Below are 22,604 nucleotides of genomic sequence, written 5' to 3'. Positions count from 1 at the left end.
TCTCAGTAAAGGGCTGCGGAATGTGTGCGCTTTATAAATAACTGGTAAAAAATAAGCAAATGAGCACACAAGAAAACGGTTATGACAAGGACATTGCTGTATTAGCGATCATAACACTTAAATAAGCAGCAAGTGTTAGGTGTAGTTGTGCGGAATTATGAGTAAATGGTAGTATATGATAGTGTAAGGGTAGGAGAAGCATGTGAGGGAAGAGGGTCCTGCTTATGAGAACTGATACCCCTTTCAGACATACAACCCGGGAAATTTCCTGCTCAGACCCGGGAATTTCTCCTGTGCAAATTCCCGGGTATTTGGTCGAGACCCCCCTTTCACACTACAGTGTCTACCCGAGAAATTCCCAGGTAGACCCCTTTCAGACAAGAGCAGGGTTTTTCTGCTTACCTACCTCTTCTATGCCGTCTGCTCCTCCTAGCCTATCCCTTCTCTGGCTGATGATGATGTCATCATTCAGCAGCCAAAAGCCGGCCAATCGTAATGCAGTTTTTTTTTTTTAACTATAATTTTTTTAACACTTACTTTAATTCCCTGGTGGTCCAGCGGGAGTGCGGGCGGCCCGCTGTGGCACAGCCGGCCGGTGCTGGAGGTGGTGAGCAGCAGCGCTGAGCGTCCTATAGGACGCTCTGAGCTGTCAGCTCAAAGCAGCAGCGCTGAGCATCCTATAGGACGCTCTGCGCTGTCAGCTACATGCAAAAGCTGCTTGGTGCTGCCCGGGAGTAGTAAATTCCTGGGTAGCACCATTCAGACAGAAGCAGGGTAATTTCCCTGGACTTAAGTCCCGGGAAAAACCCTGGTCGATTGCAGGGGCGGCTACCCGGGAACGTGTTCCCGGGTAGGTACCTTTCACACAGACATGAGACCCGGGAATTTTGGCCGAGGCAGGACAAAATCCCGGGAATCTCAGTATGTCTGAAAGGGGTATGAATGTGCTGAAATACTTGAATGGTGTTAATCACAAAAAAGTTAGGGTTGAAAGCATTTTGTGAGGTGTGGAGGGGGTCACATTGAAGGTCATGTCTACAAAGACCTACCGTAGGCAGAATTTGGGTGTGCATATTTTTTGTACCAATAGATTGTTATTAAGAAAAGCTGGGAAATATAAGATATAAAATAATAAGAAAAATTATGTACTGTACCAAAAACTAAACTGAATAAGGAGTTCTGTTTGTATGGAAATACAAAGAAAATAGTCATGATAAATATTTTTTAAATCTGTGAGACCTATAATTTGCAATCTGTTTTAGTAGAAACATTTTTGTTTTTCACAGTTCATCACCAATTTCATGTCCAGGGTACTCTGGTTCCTACAGGGTATTACTACCGTCAGTGAAAAGGTTTAGTTACAAACTATGCCGTCTAGATATCATATATCTAGTTGCTTGAAAATATAAGTTTCACATCATTGTTTTATGTAATGGGTGACTTGTTAATGAAAACATCTGCTTCTGATATATTTTGTAGATGCATGTTTTGTTCATGGGATCTTTGAGGATTGGTTTAAAACCCACCTATTTAGTCTGAGGCTGGGACATTCACAGAAGGTGTAACATAGCCTGAAGTAGAGATCACTCATTCTGTTCACACTGACTACACACCTATGGCAGACAATGGATCACAAACAGCACCTTGTGAATATAATAGAACTGCAGCCTGACTTGTATGTATGCAGTTGCTTCACTCATTTGTACAGTGCTACAGAATTTGTGACACATGCTGAATAAATTATAAATGGTAACCTCTATGCGGCTAATAAGTACCACTTACACGCTTATATCATAGTTTTTAAGCAAGATGCAGTATAGCAAATATTGTAGCATTTAGTTAAACCAGCCATCAATGTATTTTTTTTCTCCATTCAGGGCTGCATATATGTATTGAATGTAATGTTTTCTGAATTGGTTGTGATAATGTGGTTCCATCATGTTTGACAAGCAAATGTATAACCAGGCTTTGCTTGTAACCTTCTCATATTCCTCCTTTTCCCTTTCCATATTTCCTTTTTTACTCTTTCTTCTCCTAATTCTGTGTGATCAGTCTTTTTTTCCTTTTCCTCTCCTTTCTGCCTCTCTCTCACCCTGTCCTTCCCTCCCCTTGCATCTGTGAGTGATGATGCCAGGCACAGATCCAAGTCCCCCCATTAGCAGCTCCCTGCTCTGTTGTGGATGTAACATGTGCTGCAGCAGTTTCTCACCAATTGGTTGGAGAGACACACATAAAGCACAGCAGTGCTGAGGAATGGAGCGCTGCCACCCAATTTAACTGGTTCACCGCCATTACCAGCAGAGTGCTAGGAACCGAATAGGACAATAGTTTTCTGGCTATATTCAAGCTAGACATACTCCAATTGTGTTATAAATAATTTAGTATAACTTAAACCATGCATACCACAGTAAATCATATTTTTTAGAATTAACCATAGTGATTTTATAACCCATCCAGAGAATTACACAATACTGATCTGATATGTATTGTAGAATATGCTTCAGAACTTTAATTAAACCATGTATTTGTGTGTACTCTTAATAATCCATAATGCTTCACTAAATGTTTTTGTTGATATTTTCAAATGTTCATTTGTGTATATATATATTTTTTTATATTATTATTGGCTAATATTTATATAAACTAGTGTTTTGTCATGCCCACCTTAATGGTGCCTACACACATGGTGATATTTTACCCAATCTGGCTGATTCCGATGGATCGGAACGACAGATCGTGTAAAATATGGCCAAATCGTGAGTCCCCACTCATGATCACGATGCGATGCGCATCCCCGCAGGTCACACATCGCATCTTCAGATCTGCCGTGCTGTAGGGCAGATCTGACAATCTCAAGTCACGATGCACTGGATAGTTTAGGAGGCACGATAGATCGTGTGTCAAATTGGCAGTTTTTTCAGACCAAATCGTGCCCACGACTGCCGGGGAGAGTACAGGGGGAAACCGTACACATCGTGGGATTGTGAGCACATCGCTATGTGTGTAGGCACCTTAACACAAATCTCCAAGAACACAGCAGTGCAGGGCACGTTTATGAAAACTGACAACAGGAGTAATTGGGTGTTACTCATAGCAAGTATTTTAGATGTCTGGTTGCTATGGGTAATACACAGTTTTCCTGTGCATAAGTTGTCATAAATGCCTCTGATAATGCTTCCTTTAGGATGTATACAGTTTGGGATGGAGCATGCAAGAAGACATGCTGTCCATACATCAGGCTTCTTAAAGCTACACTACCACCTAATAAAGAGGTGCAGTTGAACTTACCCATCCTTCTCACACATGCCAGCCTGGGTGCTGACCTACCATACCTCTTATCTGGGTTTCTCTTTTGGCCTCGGATTTGGTGGAAAACCAGGGGAGGACTGGAGTGGGGGAGAACCAGAGGCAAGCTTGAGATCAAGACAGTTGGTCTACAAAATACTTTTTTTCTGTATTACAAAACTGACAGAGAAAAATGAGTGCAAGTAGCTACCCTTAGGGCTCTGACTAAGAATGGATGTCCCTTTTTCATAAACATTCACATATATTCTTTATTATGTGAAGAAGCCTTTCTGCACAGACAGTGCTTTCTCTCATACTGTAGGTTTGACCCTGATGTGCTTGTGTCTTTTTTCCATTTACTACTGGATTGAAAACTCCTACATGAATTTATCCTTATTCTATCCTCAGATGACAGTTACTGATTTATCTTATTCTTCCGCCTTTTTGTACTTTGAACGTAAAGGCTTTCATGGGTGCCAAATATTTATATACAAACCAGGAATTCTAAATACTATGGAGGAAGAAATATATTTGAAATAGAGATGGCTAGCCAAAGAGTATTACGTGAATGTATACAATGCTATTCATTGAGGAATTTATGGTATAGAAGCTAGAGACTTCCAGTTTGCTTAATCTCCTGGGGAGCCAGTTAGCCACATTACCATTCAACTGTACAGTCAGGTGCATAAATATCGGGACATTGACAGAATTTTCATATTTTGGCCTCTATTCACCACCACAGTGGCTTTGAAATGAAACAAACAAGATGTGCTTTAACTGCAGACTTTCAGATTTAATTTGAGGGTCATTACATCCAAATCAGGTGAACGGTGTAGGAATTACAACGGTTTCTATATGTGCCTCCCACTTTTTAAGGGACCAAAAGTAATGGGACTATCAACTCAAAAGCTATTTCATGGACAGGTGTGGGCTATTCCCTCGATATTTCATTATCAATTAAGCAGGTAAAAGGTCTGGAGTTGATTCTAGGTGTGACATTTGCATTTGGAATCAGTTGCTGTCGACTCTCAATATGAGATCCAAAGAGCTGCCACTATCAGTGAAGCAAGTCATCATTAGGCTGAAAAATCAAAACAAACCCATCAGAGAGATAGCAAAAACATTAGGTGTGGCCAAATCAACTGTTTGGAACATTCTTAAAAAGAGAGAACGCACCAGAGAGCTCAGCAACACCAAAAGACCCGGAAGACCACGGAAAACAACTGTGGTGGATGACAGAAGAATTATTTCCCTGGTGAAGAAAAACCCCTTCACAACAGTTGGCCAAATCAAGGACACTCTCCAGGAGGTAGGTGTATATGTGTCAAAGTCAACAATCAAGAGAAGACTTCACAAGTGTGAATATAGAGGGTTCACCACAAGATGTAAACCATTGGTGAGCCACAAAAACGGGAAGACAGATTAGAGTTTGCCAAACAACATCTAAAAAAGCCATTACAGTTCTGGAACAACATCCTATGGACAGATGAGACAAAGATCAACTTGTACCAGAGTGATGGGAAGAGAAGAGTATGGAGAAGGAAAGGAACTGCTCATGATCCAAAAGATACCACCTCATCAGTGAAGCATGGTGGTGGTAGTGTCATGGAGTGGGTATGTATGGCTGCCAATGGAACTGGTTCCCTTGTATTTATTGATGATGTGACTGCTGACAATAGCAACAGAATGAATTCTGAAGTGTTTCTGGCAATATTATATGCTCATATTCAGTCAAATGCTTCAGAACTCATTGGACAATGACCCAAAGCATACTGCAAAAGCAGCCAAAGAGTTTTTTAAGGCTAAAAAGTGGAATGTTATGCAATGGCCAAGTCAATCACCTGACCTGAATCCGATTGAGCATGCATTTCACTTGATGAAGACAAAACTGAAGGGAAAATGCCCCAAGAACAAGCAGGACCTGAAGACATTTGCAGTAGAGGCCTGGCAGAGCATCACCAGGGATGAAACCCAGCGTCTGGTGATGTCTATGCGTTCCAGACTTCAGGCTGTAATTGCCTGCAAAGGATTTGCAACAAAGTATTAAAAAGTGAAAGTTAGATTTAGGATGGTTTAGTTTGTCCCATTACTTTTGGCCCTTTAAAAAGTGGGAGGCACATATAGAAACCATTATAATTCCTACACCGTTCACCTGATTTTGATGTAATTACCCTCAAATTAAATCTGAAAGTCTGCAGTTAAAGCACATCTTGTTTGTTTCATTGCAAAGCCATTGTGGTGGTGAATAGAGGCCAAAATATGAAAATTCTGTCAATGTCCCAATATTTATGCACCTGACTGTATGGCTGTCATCGAACATCAAGGAACCTTTTTCCATAGATCGCGATATGTATAATCTTTTTTTAGATTTTTTTTTAAATGATGAGCACAAATTTTGTTTTGGCCTATACAACAGGTAACTGATTATGGTGCCAATGCATGTAACAAATATCAGTCCAAATACACCATCCAATGGTAAATAGCAAACCTCCAAGAAGCAGTCAGTTTTGCCGGTCTCTCTTCACTTTAGAATTCCCAAAACACTATTTCGAAAAGCAAACAAAGATACATCTAGGTTAACCCAGTGATCAAAATTGGACAGTGCCCCTTCCAGATAGTGAAGGTTTGTTGGAGAAGGGGACTTTGAAACCCCTTATGCTGGTTACACACTGGCTGACATATTGACCGATCAATTGATCAGCCAATATATCTGCTGGCCGTCAGCCAGTGTGTACAGACGATATGTCTGAACCGCGTCATTCACAGACATATCGCATTGGCTGGGCTCCACAGCCGATGGACAGATGCAGACTGCCCGTACACACATACAGTGGCAGCTGCGAGGAGTAGGGCGGCCCCGCCTCTCTGCCAGCGGGACCCGCGGCTGCCAGATAGATGATGGCCGTTCAGTGTGTATGAACGACCATCACCTAAAGATATATCTGCAGATCACTTGATCTGCAGATATATCTTTCAGGTGTGTACCCACCTTTACATAGCTGCGATTGTTATTTCACATATGCGTTGAATATACATGTGATAAGCGGTCTTCTAACTTCATTCATCCACAGGTAGATTGAGAAATAGATGATAAAAAAAAGCCTCCAATTGTGCATTAAGCTTGATTAAAAAAACAACAACCCTGCATTTATTATCACACACTGAAAAACCAAAGTAGGTACCAAGTACCCTAGAATTCAGTACTAAAAAACAGGTTGGCCGCGTACCAGAGTGCAGATGATGTGAAGAATGTCAAACACAGAGGGGTACAAGCCAGAGATGTACCTTTGGCACAATGACTTTCTCAAGGATGTCTTGATAAATATTACAAATGGAAACACAGCTGACGCGCCCTTACGTAAGTACCAGGCGGAAATGCCGGTACACCACTGGATTTTACCTCTCGATGGTTTGGAAATTCTGGAGTGAGGAGAGACAGCCAAACTGACTGCTCTTTCACGGTTTGCTATTTTACATTTGAATGGTGTATTTTAGTCTGATAATTGGGACATACATTGGTGCCATATTAATTTACCTCACCTCCCCACTTACTGCCTGTGCCGCTAAAGCACTGAGACGACTATCACCTCGTTGTAATCCAGAGCCGGAGGGGCATTCACCTTTCCGTTTATTGTTTGTGCCGCCACCGCATCGAGACGCCTATCACCAGGCGCACTACATACAGGTGAACACCATCGTTCATAGTTTCTACCCTGCAGTGCCCCGGCTACTGACCAGCCGACTTGAGGTAATTTTGCTTATTCCGGAGAAGGCTGTTAGTCGGCATCACACATCGCTGATGGTACATACCTGGCTCATTATACGCAAGCTATTCCTGTCGTCTACGGCTCCAGCTATACAGTTTTCTGGCTGTTGATCTTTCTACAGGGACACAGTTGTACACTTCGGAGGGGGCTGATTGCCGACATCCCAACTATAAGTGAGTTTCATATTAGCTGCCATTACATGCAGCGTTAAGCTACTGATAAGGTACTTTTAGGAGAAAGGATGTCAATTGTATTTTTGATATACTCCTTATATTGAGTTTATATACGAGACTTTTTACAGAGAGTCGGCTATACCATCATTTGCTCACATTGTATCTATACAAGACTCTTTTCTTATTGTTTTCTCAAGGATCTCCAGGGTCACCAGTATCACTATTATTAGTGCTTCTACCAATATAAGTCCATTTTAGACTGTACATCTAACTGTGTTTGTGTGTCTTTTTGTTTTTTTGTCTATTTATATATTTTCTTTTATTGCTTCCAAGTTTTAAGAGTCTGATCAACTCTATTGTATGTATTTATGTTTATGACTGCTATGAATATGGCTATATAGCCTTATATTATTAAATTGTTGCTTACAATATATTGTGTTGATTACTGATGTCCCGGCATAGACTTTAGAGCGCAGTTCTTCCCTTGCTATATTAATTTACCTGTTGTATATGCCAATCTTGCTATTAGTGGAATTAAGAGGTTCCGGTTATTGGTATATGAGGGTCTGCCTATGCTGTGTAGTGTCTTAGGATTTAAGACACTTTCAAAAAACAAGATTTGTTCAAAAATACATATTTACCTCTATGAAGTTAACCCACCTCTCCTCTAGATGCTTTGTTGACATTAAGGTCTCGAGCACGCAGTTATTGAAGTGTTTGTTAAATGCAGACAAAACCTTGTACTATGGTAATTTTTAGAAAAGTTTGAGGCATGTTCTGAAAATTTCCTGCAGCGTTATGCACTGTTTACCTTGTATTAGTGCTCACATACTCCAAAGTACTGTACTGTACTGAACATTAACACTGCAGGCAATGTTGAAATTGATGATAAGCTGCCACTTGTCAGAGAATATGTGTGTACCAGTCTATTCTCTTTTACTACTCTCATTACATTTTGGACTGTCTGCGTTATTAGTGTGTATTACGCTATAAGATGAGGCTCTTTTACAGAAATGCACTGTTTAAATAGATTGAGACCATCCGACAAATTGAAGTTTATATTTTTTTCTAACCCTGTAACTTTTCGATTTCATTGTCTCTGTATTAGTACAGTTTACGATTGAGAGAGGAAAGTTCACTCACTACTTTGTGGATGAGTTGATCTCAATTTTGACATTTCAAAACCTGCACAAGTCATTGTTCCCATGTATTGCCAACAAGGAGGAGTATCATATACAATATAATACAAGTCTGAAGCTACAGACTTCAGAGACAGCTGTCCTTCTAGTTTCCAACAATGACTCACTGCAGCATATTCTAAACTGCTCAAATTCTTTGGGATCTGTTCTTCTTTCTTTATATATCCGTTAACTAGTCTCTGCTTAATGTGTCCTATGGACTTGTTTTTTTGGCATTGACTTTGCTCTACATATAACAGAGTGGGGCCATCTCATCTGTTTTCTTGTTTCTGTGTAACATAGCTGTGACCTCACTCCGCCAGGCGATCACAGATTTTGTTGTAAGGAGGCGGTTAAGCCATACCGGACCAACTGTCCTCCAACTAGTTGGTTGGAATGATAATCCGATAATGCATGGAAGCAAATGACAATCAGCCATTTGCTCCCAAACACCGGAAAACGGACGAAAGCTGCTGTTCAGGCAAGTTGTTTAAATCAAACCGATGTAACCAACTTGCGTGAACGTCCTTTTTCGTGTTTTATGATGATTGGGATCAAATTGCTGATTGTCATTTGCTCCCATACATTACTGGATTTTCATTGCAATCAACCAACTAGTTGGATGTTTGGTGGAAAGTTGGTCTAGTCACGGCCAGCTTAACTCTACCTTGAGAAACCTAAGTGGGCTTATTTCACCCCTCCTAGTGTCAATCCATAACTGCCTGTTATGTGTGGTCATGCTACTGCAACACCTCTTGGTTGGTGTTGGCTAATTCCCCTGTGGTCAATTTTCATTGAGTTGTGTGCGCTTGGTAGCAGACAGAGATCTTGAGCTTGGAGGTACTGGGCTCAGCCCAGAACAGCCGTGGTGGTCAAGAATACACATAGCATACATATGTTCTTCAGATACACACACCATGATATCCACAATGCCTGGCGAAGTGCAGTAACTTGACATCAATTTCACAAGTGGACGGGAGACCTCTGGAGAGATGTTTACCCATGCTGTCTGGATAGCTTCCCTTAGCTCCTTGATATTTGTAAATGCAGGATCTTAGGTGCAAATTAACCTCTCCACCATGTCCCATTTATGCTTGATTGGGTTCATGTTGGGTGAACATGGTGGCCACACCATTCGTCGGAACTCTCCAGAATGCTCCTTGAATCAATTCTGGACAACTTTAGCCCGATGACACAGTGCATTATCCTCCTGGAATATTCCATTGTTGTGGGGAATACATGAAGTCCATGCAGAGCTGCAAATGGTTATCAAGCAATGCAACATAGTGGTTACTGGTCAGTTGCGTGTTCAGGTGGACCAGCGGACCCATGCCATGTGAACACACCTCACACTATTATAGAACCACCAACATCCTGCACATTGCCTTGTTGACAACTGGGTTCAATGGCCTAATGAGGTCTGCACCACATTGGAACCCTTTCATCCGCCCAAACCAACTGGAACAATGATACCATGCCACATGTTGCCAGTTCTCCAGGGTCCAATTAGTGGAGTTGTGAGCCCAGGTGAGGCACTGTGTTCGCTGTCGTTTAAATGGTCACTCTGGTGATTCTTTTGCTCCCATATCCCATGGAAACTAAAGAACGCTGTACTAACCTGCTGAATATGAATCTGGTACCTCCTGCACTGAACATGATTTGAACCAATGTTGCTTGCCTGTTACCACGAACAATTCTGGCCAGACACAGCTGGTCACGATCATTTAAGCACTCGTGGTCGGCCATTGCGCTGTTCATGGTTGGTGGTAATGCCTTCCACAAGGTATTTCTGATGCACAAGTGACACCCTAGATCGAGGAATGTTGAATGTCTGCACAGCTTCGAAAATACAATGTCCCATACGTTATGCCCTGTTAACTCTGATAATCCACGTCGCCTTGCCGTGAGCAGCCTAGCCGGTGTTCAAACTAACTCACGAGATGTCAGATTGCAACTGATGCAGGTCTGGGCATTTCCAAGATGTCACAGTACGTTGACGCAACCTACCATTACCTTTACATACAGCTGTCCCATGACTTTTGGCACTTCAGTGCATTTACCACTTATAAAAAACTGATTATTTAGTCTTCAGGAAACAAACTAAAACTAAATTTCTTCGATTTTAAACTCAATCTGATTTAACACATACCGGTCTCCTTTCTGGGATGCTATTTTGCAGAAATACCAAATGACAAAAGCACCACTGACCCCTAGAGCAATGGTTAATCAAATGCTTAATTAAATTGTCATTACATGTATCTGTGTGTCACAATAGGTTTCTAAAGGACACTCTGCCAGTAAATACATTTCCAATAGTCACACTGACTCTTTAAAAAAAATACTATTATCTAAAACTGACCATTCAATACATATAAAAATATTTATCTACAACTGACGCACAGCGCCAGTACCAGATATTATATATGACATTTTAAAACCTGTCCCAACATAATTTTCAAACAATGTTTCTCTAGTCCCAGCGCTGAAAATGTACACCCTTGCTGGCACAGGCACTGCTCTGGGGCCACAGCCAGTTGCAACCAGTATTAAAATTGTACATACTACATCATTACATTTACAGTCCACATCAAGAGCATAGGGAAGTGGTTCCCAAACTTTCTCGGTTCGAGACACCTTTAGGGTCTCCATAACTATTTCAAGGCAAAATAATTAGTGTGCAGTCCTGTTTTTTTAAGAAGTTGGGTCAAAATAATGTAATAAGTAATTAGGTCAGGACAGAAATACTTGGTTATTATACGTTGTTTGCAAAAACAATACACATAAATCCAAGGAAAAATAATATATTATGCCCAGGTCTCCTCCTTTGGCCCCCTCCATGTCTCTCCCTTTGGCCCCCTACATGTCTCTCCTATTGCCCTCCTGACTTACCTTTTCGATGTGATTACCAGAGCCGTTCTGCAGCATCGCTCCTCAGATCACACAGGCAGTAAGTGACTGAGATCAGACACTACTGCGTTGTGGGCCCTCATGCAGCAACAGCCTCGCGATTCACTGCCTGTTGCTTTCCACTGACAGGACTCCACCCTTCGCACATCTCCCCAACCCCTCTCCCTTCGTGCACAAATTTTTGATTTTTGTACGTAATGAGGAAAAAAATTACACTGGGCCTCTTCGTTAGGCTCCCGGCCGCTGCGGCAACCCAGGGAGCTGCGATGCACATTTTGGGGACCACTGGCATAGGTGGGCACTTAATACGCTCATCTTACTCATCCACTCACTTCTAGGTTGTGGTATGTTAGGTTGACAGTTATCATGTTGACATGAAAATGTCGACATGGTTGCAGTGTTGGCAAGCAGCATGTTGACATACTTAGCATGTTAACAGTGACCATATCAACATTCATTACATCCATATGGATGATATGTTGACATGATAGAATGTTGACCTAACGTCATTTGGTGGCCCAGCGGTCACTAAAGCTGGGCACCCACTATACAATTTTCTGTCAGATATCTGTCCAATCTGGCTGGTTGGAATGGAAACCTGGTAATGTATGGGAGCAAAGGACAGTCATCCATTTGTTCACAAACAGTGGAAAATTGACAAAAATTGGTTAAAACACACAAATGTAACCAATTTTAACAATTTTTTCTTGTCCTTTTTTCAGTGTTTAAATCCATATGATCGATTGTCATTTGCTCCCATACATTACCAGGTTTTCATTCCAACCAGCCAGATTGGACAGATATATGACAGAAAATTGTATAGTGTATGCCCAGCTTTACTTTCAGATTTATTTATTTAACAACTATTTTTTATATATTTACAGCTGCACTTGCAAACAGTTTATTTTTTAATATATAGCTAATGGTAATATCTGTTTTTATGCCACAGTCCTAAGCCTATATTATTATGTAAATTATTGTTCTGATATGTTTAAGTAGACCTAGTCCATTGCAAAACTGTTTGTTACCTTTATTTATTACCAGTTATTTATATAGTGCACACTTATTCTGCAGCGCTTTACAGAGAATGTTTGGCCATTCACATCAGTCCTACCTTGGTTACCATTAAGTATAAATGAAGTTGTTTTAGTTATAATACAACCATTCTTGTCTATTCTCTGCTTAACATGCATGATTAAAGCAGTGTTTCCCAACTCCAGTCTTCTTTCCAGTTAGCCTCAGTATCATAAGTCAAATAATTAGCACAACCGATGTTTCTTTTAAAATGGGCCAGACAGTAATGAATACTGATCTGTGCAAATTAGGTGATCTGGAAAACATGCACTGTTAGAGGTCCCGGAGGACTGAAGTTGGGAAACTGCATTAAAGTACAGAGCAATGTTAACACATTTTATACATGTTAGGCTATGAAAGTATTCCTAATTAGCCTATAATATAATCTTACTACCAGTATTAAAGGGCTGTTAAATCGAAAAATGTAAATTTTCATGTAAAACAAGGAGATAAATACATTGTTCAGTGCTTACCTGATTTCCACTGGAGTTCTGTTTAAAATTAAAATAGTACCTTCCTGTTCCCCTATAGACAGCTGAAGCCCCTCCCACATGTTTAGGATAGTTTAACCCATTCACTGCTGAGTCTATTTTGTTACTTCTTGGGATCGTAACATTACAACATGAGTATTAGTAAAGTACTCTCACAAAGTACACCTTTTATATTTATTTTTCAGAAGAATTTCCTGAAAATAACAGGCTTAAGCAATATATGGCACAAGAGCCAAAAAAGAGTAAGAGTTGTTTGAAAAAGGGGTCTCCCCTCTTTCTAACGTAGTTGCCCTTGAGTGTGCAAGTGCAATGTGTGCCCTCCCATCTGCCAGCTCTACTAGTGTTTCAACAGATATAACCTCGTTCTCTCTGGTGACCACTAGACAACCACTGAAGAGTCATGACATTTAACCACTGAAGGGTCATGACATTTAACCACTGAAGAGTCATGACATTTGAAAGAAAACTCTCTCCCCATTACTGGACTTGATAATGATTTCTACAGTTATCATACATGAGACTCCCCTCTTTCAAACAACTATACCTCTGAGTCTGTGAGTTCCATTATGGGGTATGGAGTAGATAGAGAAGTTAGAAGTGCTCTGTTTCCTGGCTTGTAATAGTGTATGCATTGTTTTGAGTAGAAAGAGCAGTGCTTAATGACGTCACCATGTTCCTACTTGTGCTTAGCAGCGAAGTACACTGTAGTAATATGATTGACGACCTAGGACATACTGGGTGTGCACCTGTGTGTGAAATAACCTATACACACTGAATTTCTATATAGTAAGTTTGCAAACTCTACATTATTTCGGGAAACTTCTACTTAACACTTGTCAAGTGTGAAGGAGGGCATGGTGACCATGTTTAGTTAAGTATAAACTGCTCAATTATAAATGATCTAATTAATATACAGTATTAATTTTAAAAAAGCGAGTATACAGATGTGTCCTCATACACCTAGCCACAATACGCCATGCGGTGCGAGGCGTCTAAGGTGAGCCACCAGGTCCTGTGCAACTCTGCTTGCACAGATCTTTTTCAGCTGAAAACGTGTCTTAGTTGTAATGTAGTGCGACTAATGCTGGGTACACACTGGCCGATATATTGGCCGATCAATTGGTTGGCCAATATATCGTCCCCGTTGGCCAGTGTGTACAGACAATATGTCTGTGAACAACGTCTGCAGACATATCTGTCCATCGGCAAATGTGTGTATGCGTGATCAGCGATCAGAGGGGAGTGGAGTGCGGGTACTAATTACCCAGGTCCGGCACCGCTCCCCCTCCCTCTTAGATCACAGCAGCCCAGCACGCGCTGCTGTGTGCTGGGCTACACTGGGAGACTGTCCGAGGTGCTTAAGCATCAGCCAGAGAGTCTCCTATGCCAAAGGGGGGGTGCGCTGTGCTGAGGGCCACACAGCGCCCCCCCCCCCCCAGCACGCAGCGCCGAAAATGTTTCTTCTTTCGAAGAGGGCCCACACCGGCGGCGACTAGACCACGACCCTACCCACCCCCAGGACGTCCCGACACGCTGCAGCAGCAGATGATGGTCGTTCAGTGTGTATGAACGACCCATCATCTGCAGATATATCGCTATAGTGTGTACTCACCTTAAGAGACACCAGGTGACTGAACTGATTAATTTGATATGCAACACTTGTATATCTGTATGCGACTGTCTGTAAATTAAGCACAACATGACTTGTCATGAAAAATGCCGTAGCTACTGCATCATAGTGCTTTGTAGATTCAGAATTAGTCTCGCATAGATATACCAGTGTCGCATATCTAATTAATTAGTGCAGTCTCCTGGTGTGTCTTGGTCGCATCACATTGCGACTAGAAAGCATTTTCAGCAGAAAAAGACACTCAGCGCAAGCAGAGTTGAATGGGACCTGGCGCTTCGACCTGATCAAACAGTGTATGAGGTCACATCTGTACTGTAATATATTGCACATTGCCTCAAGTAGTGTCCCTGCAGCACTGCAGTGTGAAAACTGTACACAATGACATTTAGGTAAGATCAACGATCAGAAAGAATTCAAACAGGACACAGTGTTAAAATAAAATTAGAACTATATCTCTCTACACATTTTAAAATGTTATAATTTTTTTTTCTTGTCTGTTTTCTAAATCTTTCTTTTTCTTTCTCATTTTATCTATTTTTATATCTATCCTACCTCTCTTTTCATAATACAAAATCTATATCACAATTTTGGGATGTTGGATGTAAACAAAAACTCTGTGCAATGTGGTTACACATGTTGTCTGCCTAGTTGGGGGCGATTCAATTCAGAGCGATGTGAATAGCTTTTAAAAGCAGTTCCCGGAGCTATTCAATTCACCGCGCTTTTCAGTACGACTAAAGCCACTTAAGTCGGAGAATGCCGGTTACAGCGCCAAAAGCTTGGTATTTACACGCACTAACCCGCATTCTCCGACTAAAGTGCTGCGAGACTTTTAGCGCTGCGCTAAGCTGGAAAACAGCATCGCGGACGACACTTAAGTCGGATTACTTCTCTTACCTCAGGAGGGTGCGTGAAGAAATCCTTTAGTCTGACTAAACAGTGTGATCAATTGAATAGCTCCAAGATCTCCTTCCCACTATTCAACAGCGTGCTGAATTGAATCACCCTGGTTGTCATTGATCTTAAATAGGTTGATGTTTGCTGCATGCATTATTAAACCTAGAAAATCATTTTAAATGTTGCATATTAGGTGTGGACTTTTAATTTGTACTCTTTGTACACTTCTAAACTTAAGAATTCTGTCTCATGTTTGCAGTGCAGGAAGAGGGGCTGTGGGAAAATGGTCTGTCATACGAGTGTCGAACACTACTCTTCAAGGCCATTCACAACCTCCTGGAAAGGTAAGGGGTTTGTTTATGGTGTGATTCAATTTACTTATGCTTGGAACACTCTAGACAATATAATGTGTATAGAGATGATCAACTATATTTTGTCCCGACTATCTTTAAGTGTGTACACCCAATTTACTTTTCAAAGACCTCCAATACAGATATATTGCATCGGCTGTGCTGCACGACAGATGTGATATATCTGGAAGGTATGTTGTTAATGTGTAAAGCTGCATACACATGGTATGATCTGTACCACCAACGACTTGAAAGACATCTTTCAGTGAAGTCATCCTGCCACATCTCTCCACAGGCAAAGTTTACAATATCGTGCAAGTTGGCCTGCATGTACGGACGATCATAGATATAGTTATCGTTCATGCAGGAATGTGCATCGTTGGTCATTCACTGCATAAAAATGAATGACAACATGCTTTATACGTACATGGGCAGTACGCTGCAGTGGAGCTTTGAGGCGTGATAGTAGATTGTGCTTTGAACAAAAAACTGAGTAAAAACTAAAAAGTAAGATGGTCTATTCTTTTTTATTTTATTTTTTAATTCCTAATTTTTAAGTGTCAAGTTGCCTGAGGAAAGGGCTGTATGTGTTCTCTGCTGTAAACATTATTTCAATTCTAGGTGTTTGCTGGATAAAAGTTTTGTACGAATTGGAAAATGGTTTGTGAAGCCCTGTGAAAGGGAGGAAAAATCATTGTCAAAAAGGTAACTTCCTTAGATTGCCCTTCACATACCTGTGTAGTAAAGAATTGGTGTGATCTGTGGTGTCTTTTTATTTGTAACTCCTTGTTAAATGCATGGCAAATAAAAAAAGAAGTATATGTGTATAAATATATATATGTATGTGTGTGCGTATGTATATATGTGTATGTGTGTGTGTGTATATATATATATGTATATATATATATATATATATATATATATATATTATACACACACTGTAATTGTATTTTATCAATAAAGTGTGTCTCAAAAAGTTTTATTGGTGGTTTGATATTTCATATATTTATTATTATTAACAGTGTCTTATATAGCGCAGCATATTCCGTTGCACTTTACAATTGTAAACATTAATAGAACAAAACTGGGTAAATATAAGTCGTTGAGACAGTTATATTATAAGGAACTTGCTGTGAATTTGTAATGTGTATCGGTGCTCATAAAATATGCTTGTTTCTGGCATGTGTATTGCTAGAAGTGTGCAATGCTGCATGTAGCTTTGTCAGGTTGTAGTGCAAAGCCCCCTTTCTTGTCTGTCATGTGATTAGTCTAGAAATAGGAATATGTTCTCATTTTGTCTGGTACTTTCTCTGTGTCTGTGCGCATGTGTATGTTTTCTTCCTCCGTGTTGTAATTATGCACAGGCTGACATGGAGACATTAGCTGTTGCTATGGTAACATGGTTTAAGTCGACAAGTTCCTGGCATGATGTCATTAGGACAGATTCCCCCCTCCCATCTATCTCCCTGCATGCAGAGAGTGACTCTGATTATTCCAGCCAATCTAACCCCCAGCTACAGTATGTCTTCTCACATGCCCTTGTTGGAATAGCAACATCTCCCTGGGGTTACATAAAGTATGGTTAGAGACTTACATGGATAAGCCCTATTTTCGTGTTAAGATCGTTAAAGCTCTAAATAATTCTAGATATCATTATATTAAAATTGTTTATTCCAGTATAGCATGTCTCTTGCAAAATAAATAAAATAATGGTGTCACTCCAAGATGTCCTCTTATTTGAAAACGAATCTGTTCAAATGTATTATTAATGGTTAACAAACAACTGTTTGCAACCTGGATTAGTAAGTCTGTCCAAATACAATGTCAATAAATAGCCATTATTTTTGGATGCACCGTGTTTCTCGTCTGAGAGCTCTCCATTCATATCCCTGTCCTTTTTTTAATCACTGTTAAGGAATGTAACATTATTTTCCCTAGTCAGCACTCTTAGCTCTTGCCACTCAGTTATTCATCCTCTCCAGATGATTGTCCTAGGGAAACCTGGAGCATAAACATCAGAGGGCAGCATGGGAAGATTAAAGGTGGTAAGCCATAGTGACAGTGTTTCTCAGTAACCATGTACCTTGTCTTATTGTCCACAGCGAGAACCTTTCCTGTTCTTTTACTTTTTTTCTCCATGGGGAAAGCAGTGTTTGCACAAGTGTGGAGATCGCTCAGCATCAGCCAGTGTATCTCATCAACCAGCAACATCTCCACCTGGCACAGACCTCCCACACGCCATGCCAAGGTAAGCACCACACTTACAGTACCTGGTGTTTTGGATAGAGGAGGTGAACGTATAAAAGCATGTGACACAATTGTGTTTTGTCCTCTGCTTATTACTTAATACTTGGTAGTGAATGCGTGTATAAATATAGAGTTTAAACTCTGTCATTGTCACTTAATATCTTGCTTTCTCTGTTCTGCAGTAATTCTGAGCCCATATGGGTTGAGTGGGACTCTTACTGGCCATGCCTACAAAACCTCTGACCCCACCACTCGTAAGTTACTAGAGGAATGGCGTCCTTTCTACCCAACCGTGCTGTCTTCTAGGAAGGAAGCACGAGAAGATCAGGAAACTCTTTATGATGATGATTTTCCTGCAGCAGTGGAAGTAATTGTGGGTAAGGAGCTTTGGCTTAGCCCAGAGGTTCACCGATTCCAGATAGTGTTTAAAAATACTGACTGAATGATCAGGGTCTGATGTGGCATTTTACAAAATGAGCAGTCAGTAACATATAGACTGTTGACATACTCCCACCACCAACAAAAAAAGTATATCAAATGCATTATTTACTTGCTATTTACAGATAACTAGTCTGCTACATCAATGGAAATAATCGAAATTAACACTAATGGATATTACACTAGGAACAATGGTTTCTATAGGCTAGAACCGTTTACATGCGTTAAAATGTGGCTTAAGAATTGGGAGAACTGTTTGATGTCATTGGGGAATTCGCAAGGTCCTAAGATCCAGAAAATGGACAGCAACCAGGCAAAGATGTTTTGTTATTCGCCTAGAAATTAAGTTGGTTAATTAAATTAAATTGAGGTCCTTCCCTAGGATCCCCCACCCTCACCTTACAGTTGTAGCTGTCTTAATCTCTGATGCTTTTTAGGACTAAAGTATTGGAAGCCATTAATATGGTTGTCACGCAGAAGCGTAAAGTGATGAAGCTGTACATTGTCAGGTGCATACTATCCAGTTTCTGCCAGTAATCTAGTTACCATTGTCATACAATGTTGCAAGGTCACTTTGGTTCTCCAGAGCTTTAGAGAGCTCATAAAATAGAATTGTACTAGCAGGCATTTATAACATGATCTATTTCCATCTTGGAAGGAGTTTTGGATGTGGTGCTGTGCTTATATAGCCAAAGTGGGCTAGTGCACGGGTTAGTTACTTTTGTCTATTTGAATACCACTTGACAAAGTAGTGTTATACCAGTGGCATAACTGTTGCATCAGGAGGTGCTTGTTTCACTCTGACAATTTTTTTTTTTTTTTTACACCTAAGGTGGTGTTCGAATGGTGTATCCCTCCGCTTTTGTCCTCATAGCTCATAGTGATCTGCCTGTTCCACCCAGCACTGCCAACACGGGGCAGAGTGGCACTAACGCACAGCAAAACACAGCTGTTACTAAAGACCCCAGCCCATGCAGGATGCCACTTACACCACCCACTTCACCAGATCAGGCTGTTCCTGGTAAGTTTATGGATTATTCTTATATTTTATGATCTTTTTACACATTTGACTGTTCCCATAGAGGAAAATGCTGAAAAATGACATGTGGGGCAATACTTGGCATTCGAAAATACTCTGCTACAGAGTTCAGCAATATGTGGAACAACACATCCCGGCGGGTAGGTGTAGTTCCACAGCAACTGGAATGCCACAGGTTTACTACTTCTGTTCTGGTATAGTATAGAAATGTTGAAAAAATGAATATTTCTATTTGTTGTCTTCACCATGGAGAGAAGTCTAATTTTGTTCACACTATTAGAATGTCTGTTGTTTTGTTTGTCCTGCCTTCCTGCCCTCCTCACTGGTATTCTACAGGAAAAGTGTTGGGATTCGCTAAGAAAGAAATCAAAGCAAGACTCCTTTTTTCCTTTTACAGATTATAATTTTTTATTTTTTTTAATAATACTCAAAAGCGGGTTTGGTATATAAGTTCAAAGTTCTTCTTGTTGACAGCCATATTGTCGACATGGTTATTATGTCAACAGTGACCATGTCGACATACAGCATGGTTGACAATGTGGCTTTCCGGTAAGTCTATTCCTAACCCCTAAGACTAACCCTAACGTTAATATTGACATTTCATATGTCAATATGCTGGCAGTGTAGATATTTAGGATGTCAGCATTTTAACCATGTCGACATCATTAATGTCAACATTATTAATAGTGAAATTGTCAACATGACAATGTGACTGCTTACCCAAAACAACTTACAACCATGAGGTATAACGTGTGTGTGTGTTATGCTTTTTTATTTTTTTGAATATTATTAAAAGTTATGTTTTAATCTGTATTATTTATATAGAGTGCCCCAAAAAAGTTTTCCTTTGACTTGCCTCTTAGCGAATCCTGCTCTTTTGAGTACTGTGTTGTTTGACTCCCAGGGTACACCACCAACACAATCTTTTATATTCCTTCTATCTATTTTCAGTACTTACAAGAGTTTCTCAAAGTCCGCCATTACATTCCATGTTTTAAGGATATACATGCTTGAGTCCAGATGGTTAAATCAAATTGACTGAGGTATTAATAGTCACCTGTGCTCAAGCATTGATATCATTTAAAACCTGGACTGTAATGGCTGAGTTTGGGATCCTCTGGTCTAACATTGTTGGTCTTGATATTTTGTTAAGCAGAATAATTCTTCTGGTACAGTCTACAGGAAAAGTTAATAAGATATTGGGAACGTTTAAAAAAAAAACGAAAAAACCCCATCAAATAGCCCAGACCGGAAACTTTTCTATGACCATGTATATTGGTGGATTTTATATATACTTACTAATGTATCAGAACATAGAATGGCTGTTGCAAGTTAGGACCTGCAGCCGTAACAAGATTCATTCATTACCTAAGTTATACCATTTGATCAGCCAAGAAGTGGTCACACTTAGTAATCTTCAATGGAAAGTGATATTTTTTATACTCACCACTACTTCCGCATTCCCAGTTCAGAATGAGTGATGCAAGTGAGGATTTTCAGAGGGAATTGACCACTTGATGTCTGAAGGGTTAATTTAAAGCTCTTTTTTGTTAGTTTGTTGTCCTTTTGCCACGTCATGACTGGATGACTTTCTTCAGGACAAACCAATTTCCATTTTTTATCAATGAGCCTATTTTACAATGATAGTGACTTTAATTCGAAGTATTCATAATTGAAGTTAATGTTGTTTGAAACATGGCAGATGATGGCTTCATTATATAGCATGGTATTAAATGTATTGTTTTATGAGCACTATATTAAAGAGAAGTAGGATTTTTTTTCCCATAGATACATAATTCTACTATAATTAGCAAATACGAGTATAAGTACTTTATACAAGGTCTGACACTGGATGATCTGTTATCTTGCAATATAGTGTGCGCACAAATTCTTAAGGTGAAAGTGAGGATGGTGCCATTTGAGACACTTTGTGGAGTGTGGTGACCCACATTCTATGGGACATTCACACATTGCTAAATGCGTGTTTGTCGCAAGGAGACCTGGGAAGGAAAGAAATTATTTAATCATTAATTTTTTGTTTCTGTTCATTGTTTACTCTTTTTTTTTTTTTTTTTTCCCTCTTACGGCTTACACGTACGCAGTTATACAGGTTACACTACGTCTGAGATGTGTCAGTATAAGAGCAGATTTTATAAAGTAGTCCTAGCATCTAGGTTTTGAACATTGCCAACATTGCAGTAATTTGCTATGAAGTTAAATTCATATTTGTGTATTAAAGGAGGATTGTGTGGCAGGAGATTATTTTTTGCTGATGACAAGTCTCATTTAGTTTCAGTACATTTTATTTCAGTTTTTTAGGTTTTAGTCTTATCCTTGAAACTTTCACGAGAGCATAAAAGAGTTAAACACAAAATTTTACTGCATAAATGCCTGTTTTCGATAACTAAATGATTTTCTGAAGTACTTCATCTCCCTCTGCTGATCATTTCTGAGAAGTGCAGATATGTGTAGGTGATCTCCATTGTGTTTTTTTTACCCTCCAGGAGATATTAGGTCTATGTCAGCAAGTGGCAACAGCCAGACTGGAGGGGACAGTGTGAGCCATTCCAGGCACAGTCCAAAGCGTGGAGGAACAAGTTATTTGAAGTTGCGAAGTCAAATGGCGCAAAGGTCTTGGAGAGAATGTATTTTAAGCAGAAGCCCAACAAAGTAAGCCTGTTTCAGTAATGAAAAAAATAAAGTGTTTCTTTACATTGTCTCACTATTTTTAATTTTATCATACAAAGGTTACTTGCCCCCAACCAGCAAGAAGAGGAAGCACCAGTGACCAGAACACCTTGGGACTTTGTGGTTCCCACCCAGAGAGTCAGCTGTTCATGCTCCAGGTGAAGACCCTCTATCATTTGGCTCACAATACTTACTAGACCTTATACACAATAATGTGATGGACATGAGGTCTTCCTTGGTTAATATCAGACCATAGAAGGTAGATGCATGGATATTGAAAAACATATTGAAGTGTTGGTCTAATACCAAGGGAGAACCTCGCAAGGGGATAGAAGGCAAAACCTAAAACATAGACAAAGACTTTTTTATTAGGGAGTTATTAAACAGAAACTATGGCTCCCAGATGTGTTATGTATTAGGTAAATAATGGAACGAGAAGG

The 22,604-nt window shown here is 40.1% G+C and overlaps 1 protein-coding gene across 1 annotated transcript in view; it reads left to right on the top strand.

The window, feature by feature from the left end:
* Window positions 1-22,604, top strand: part of MED13L (mediator complex subunit 13L) — a 284,295-nt gene that overhangs the window by 146,159 nt on the left and 115,532 nt on the right. The window contains exons 3-9 of the mRNA XM_088443487.1: window positions 15,662-15,746; window positions 16,374-16,457; window positions 17,855-18,000; window positions 18,182-18,376; window positions 19,270-19,458; window positions 21,981-22,146; window positions 22,224-22,322. Coding sequence (XP_088299613.1) covers window positions 15,662-15,746; window positions 16,374-16,457; window positions 17,855-18,000; window positions 18,182-18,376; window positions 19,270-19,458; window positions 21,981-22,146; window positions 22,224-22,322 — 964 coding nt within the window. The remainder of the gene's footprint in view (window positions 1-15,661; window positions 15,747-16,373; window positions 16,458-17,854; window positions 18,001-18,181; window positions 18,377-19,269; window positions 19,459-21,980; window positions 22,147-22,223; window positions 22,323-22,604) is intronic.

Source organism: Taudactylus pleione, unplaced genomic scaffold (assembly GCF_031769625.1).
Source record: "Taudactylus pleione unplaced genomic scaffold, aTauple2 ptg000330l, whole genome shotgun sequence".
Taxonomy (NCBI): Eukaryota; Metazoa; Chordata; class Amphibia; order Anura; family Myobatrachidae; genus Taudactylus; species Taudactylus pleione.
Note: the sequence above shows the minus strand (reverse complement) of the source record. Positions and strands in the feature narration are given on the sequence as shown.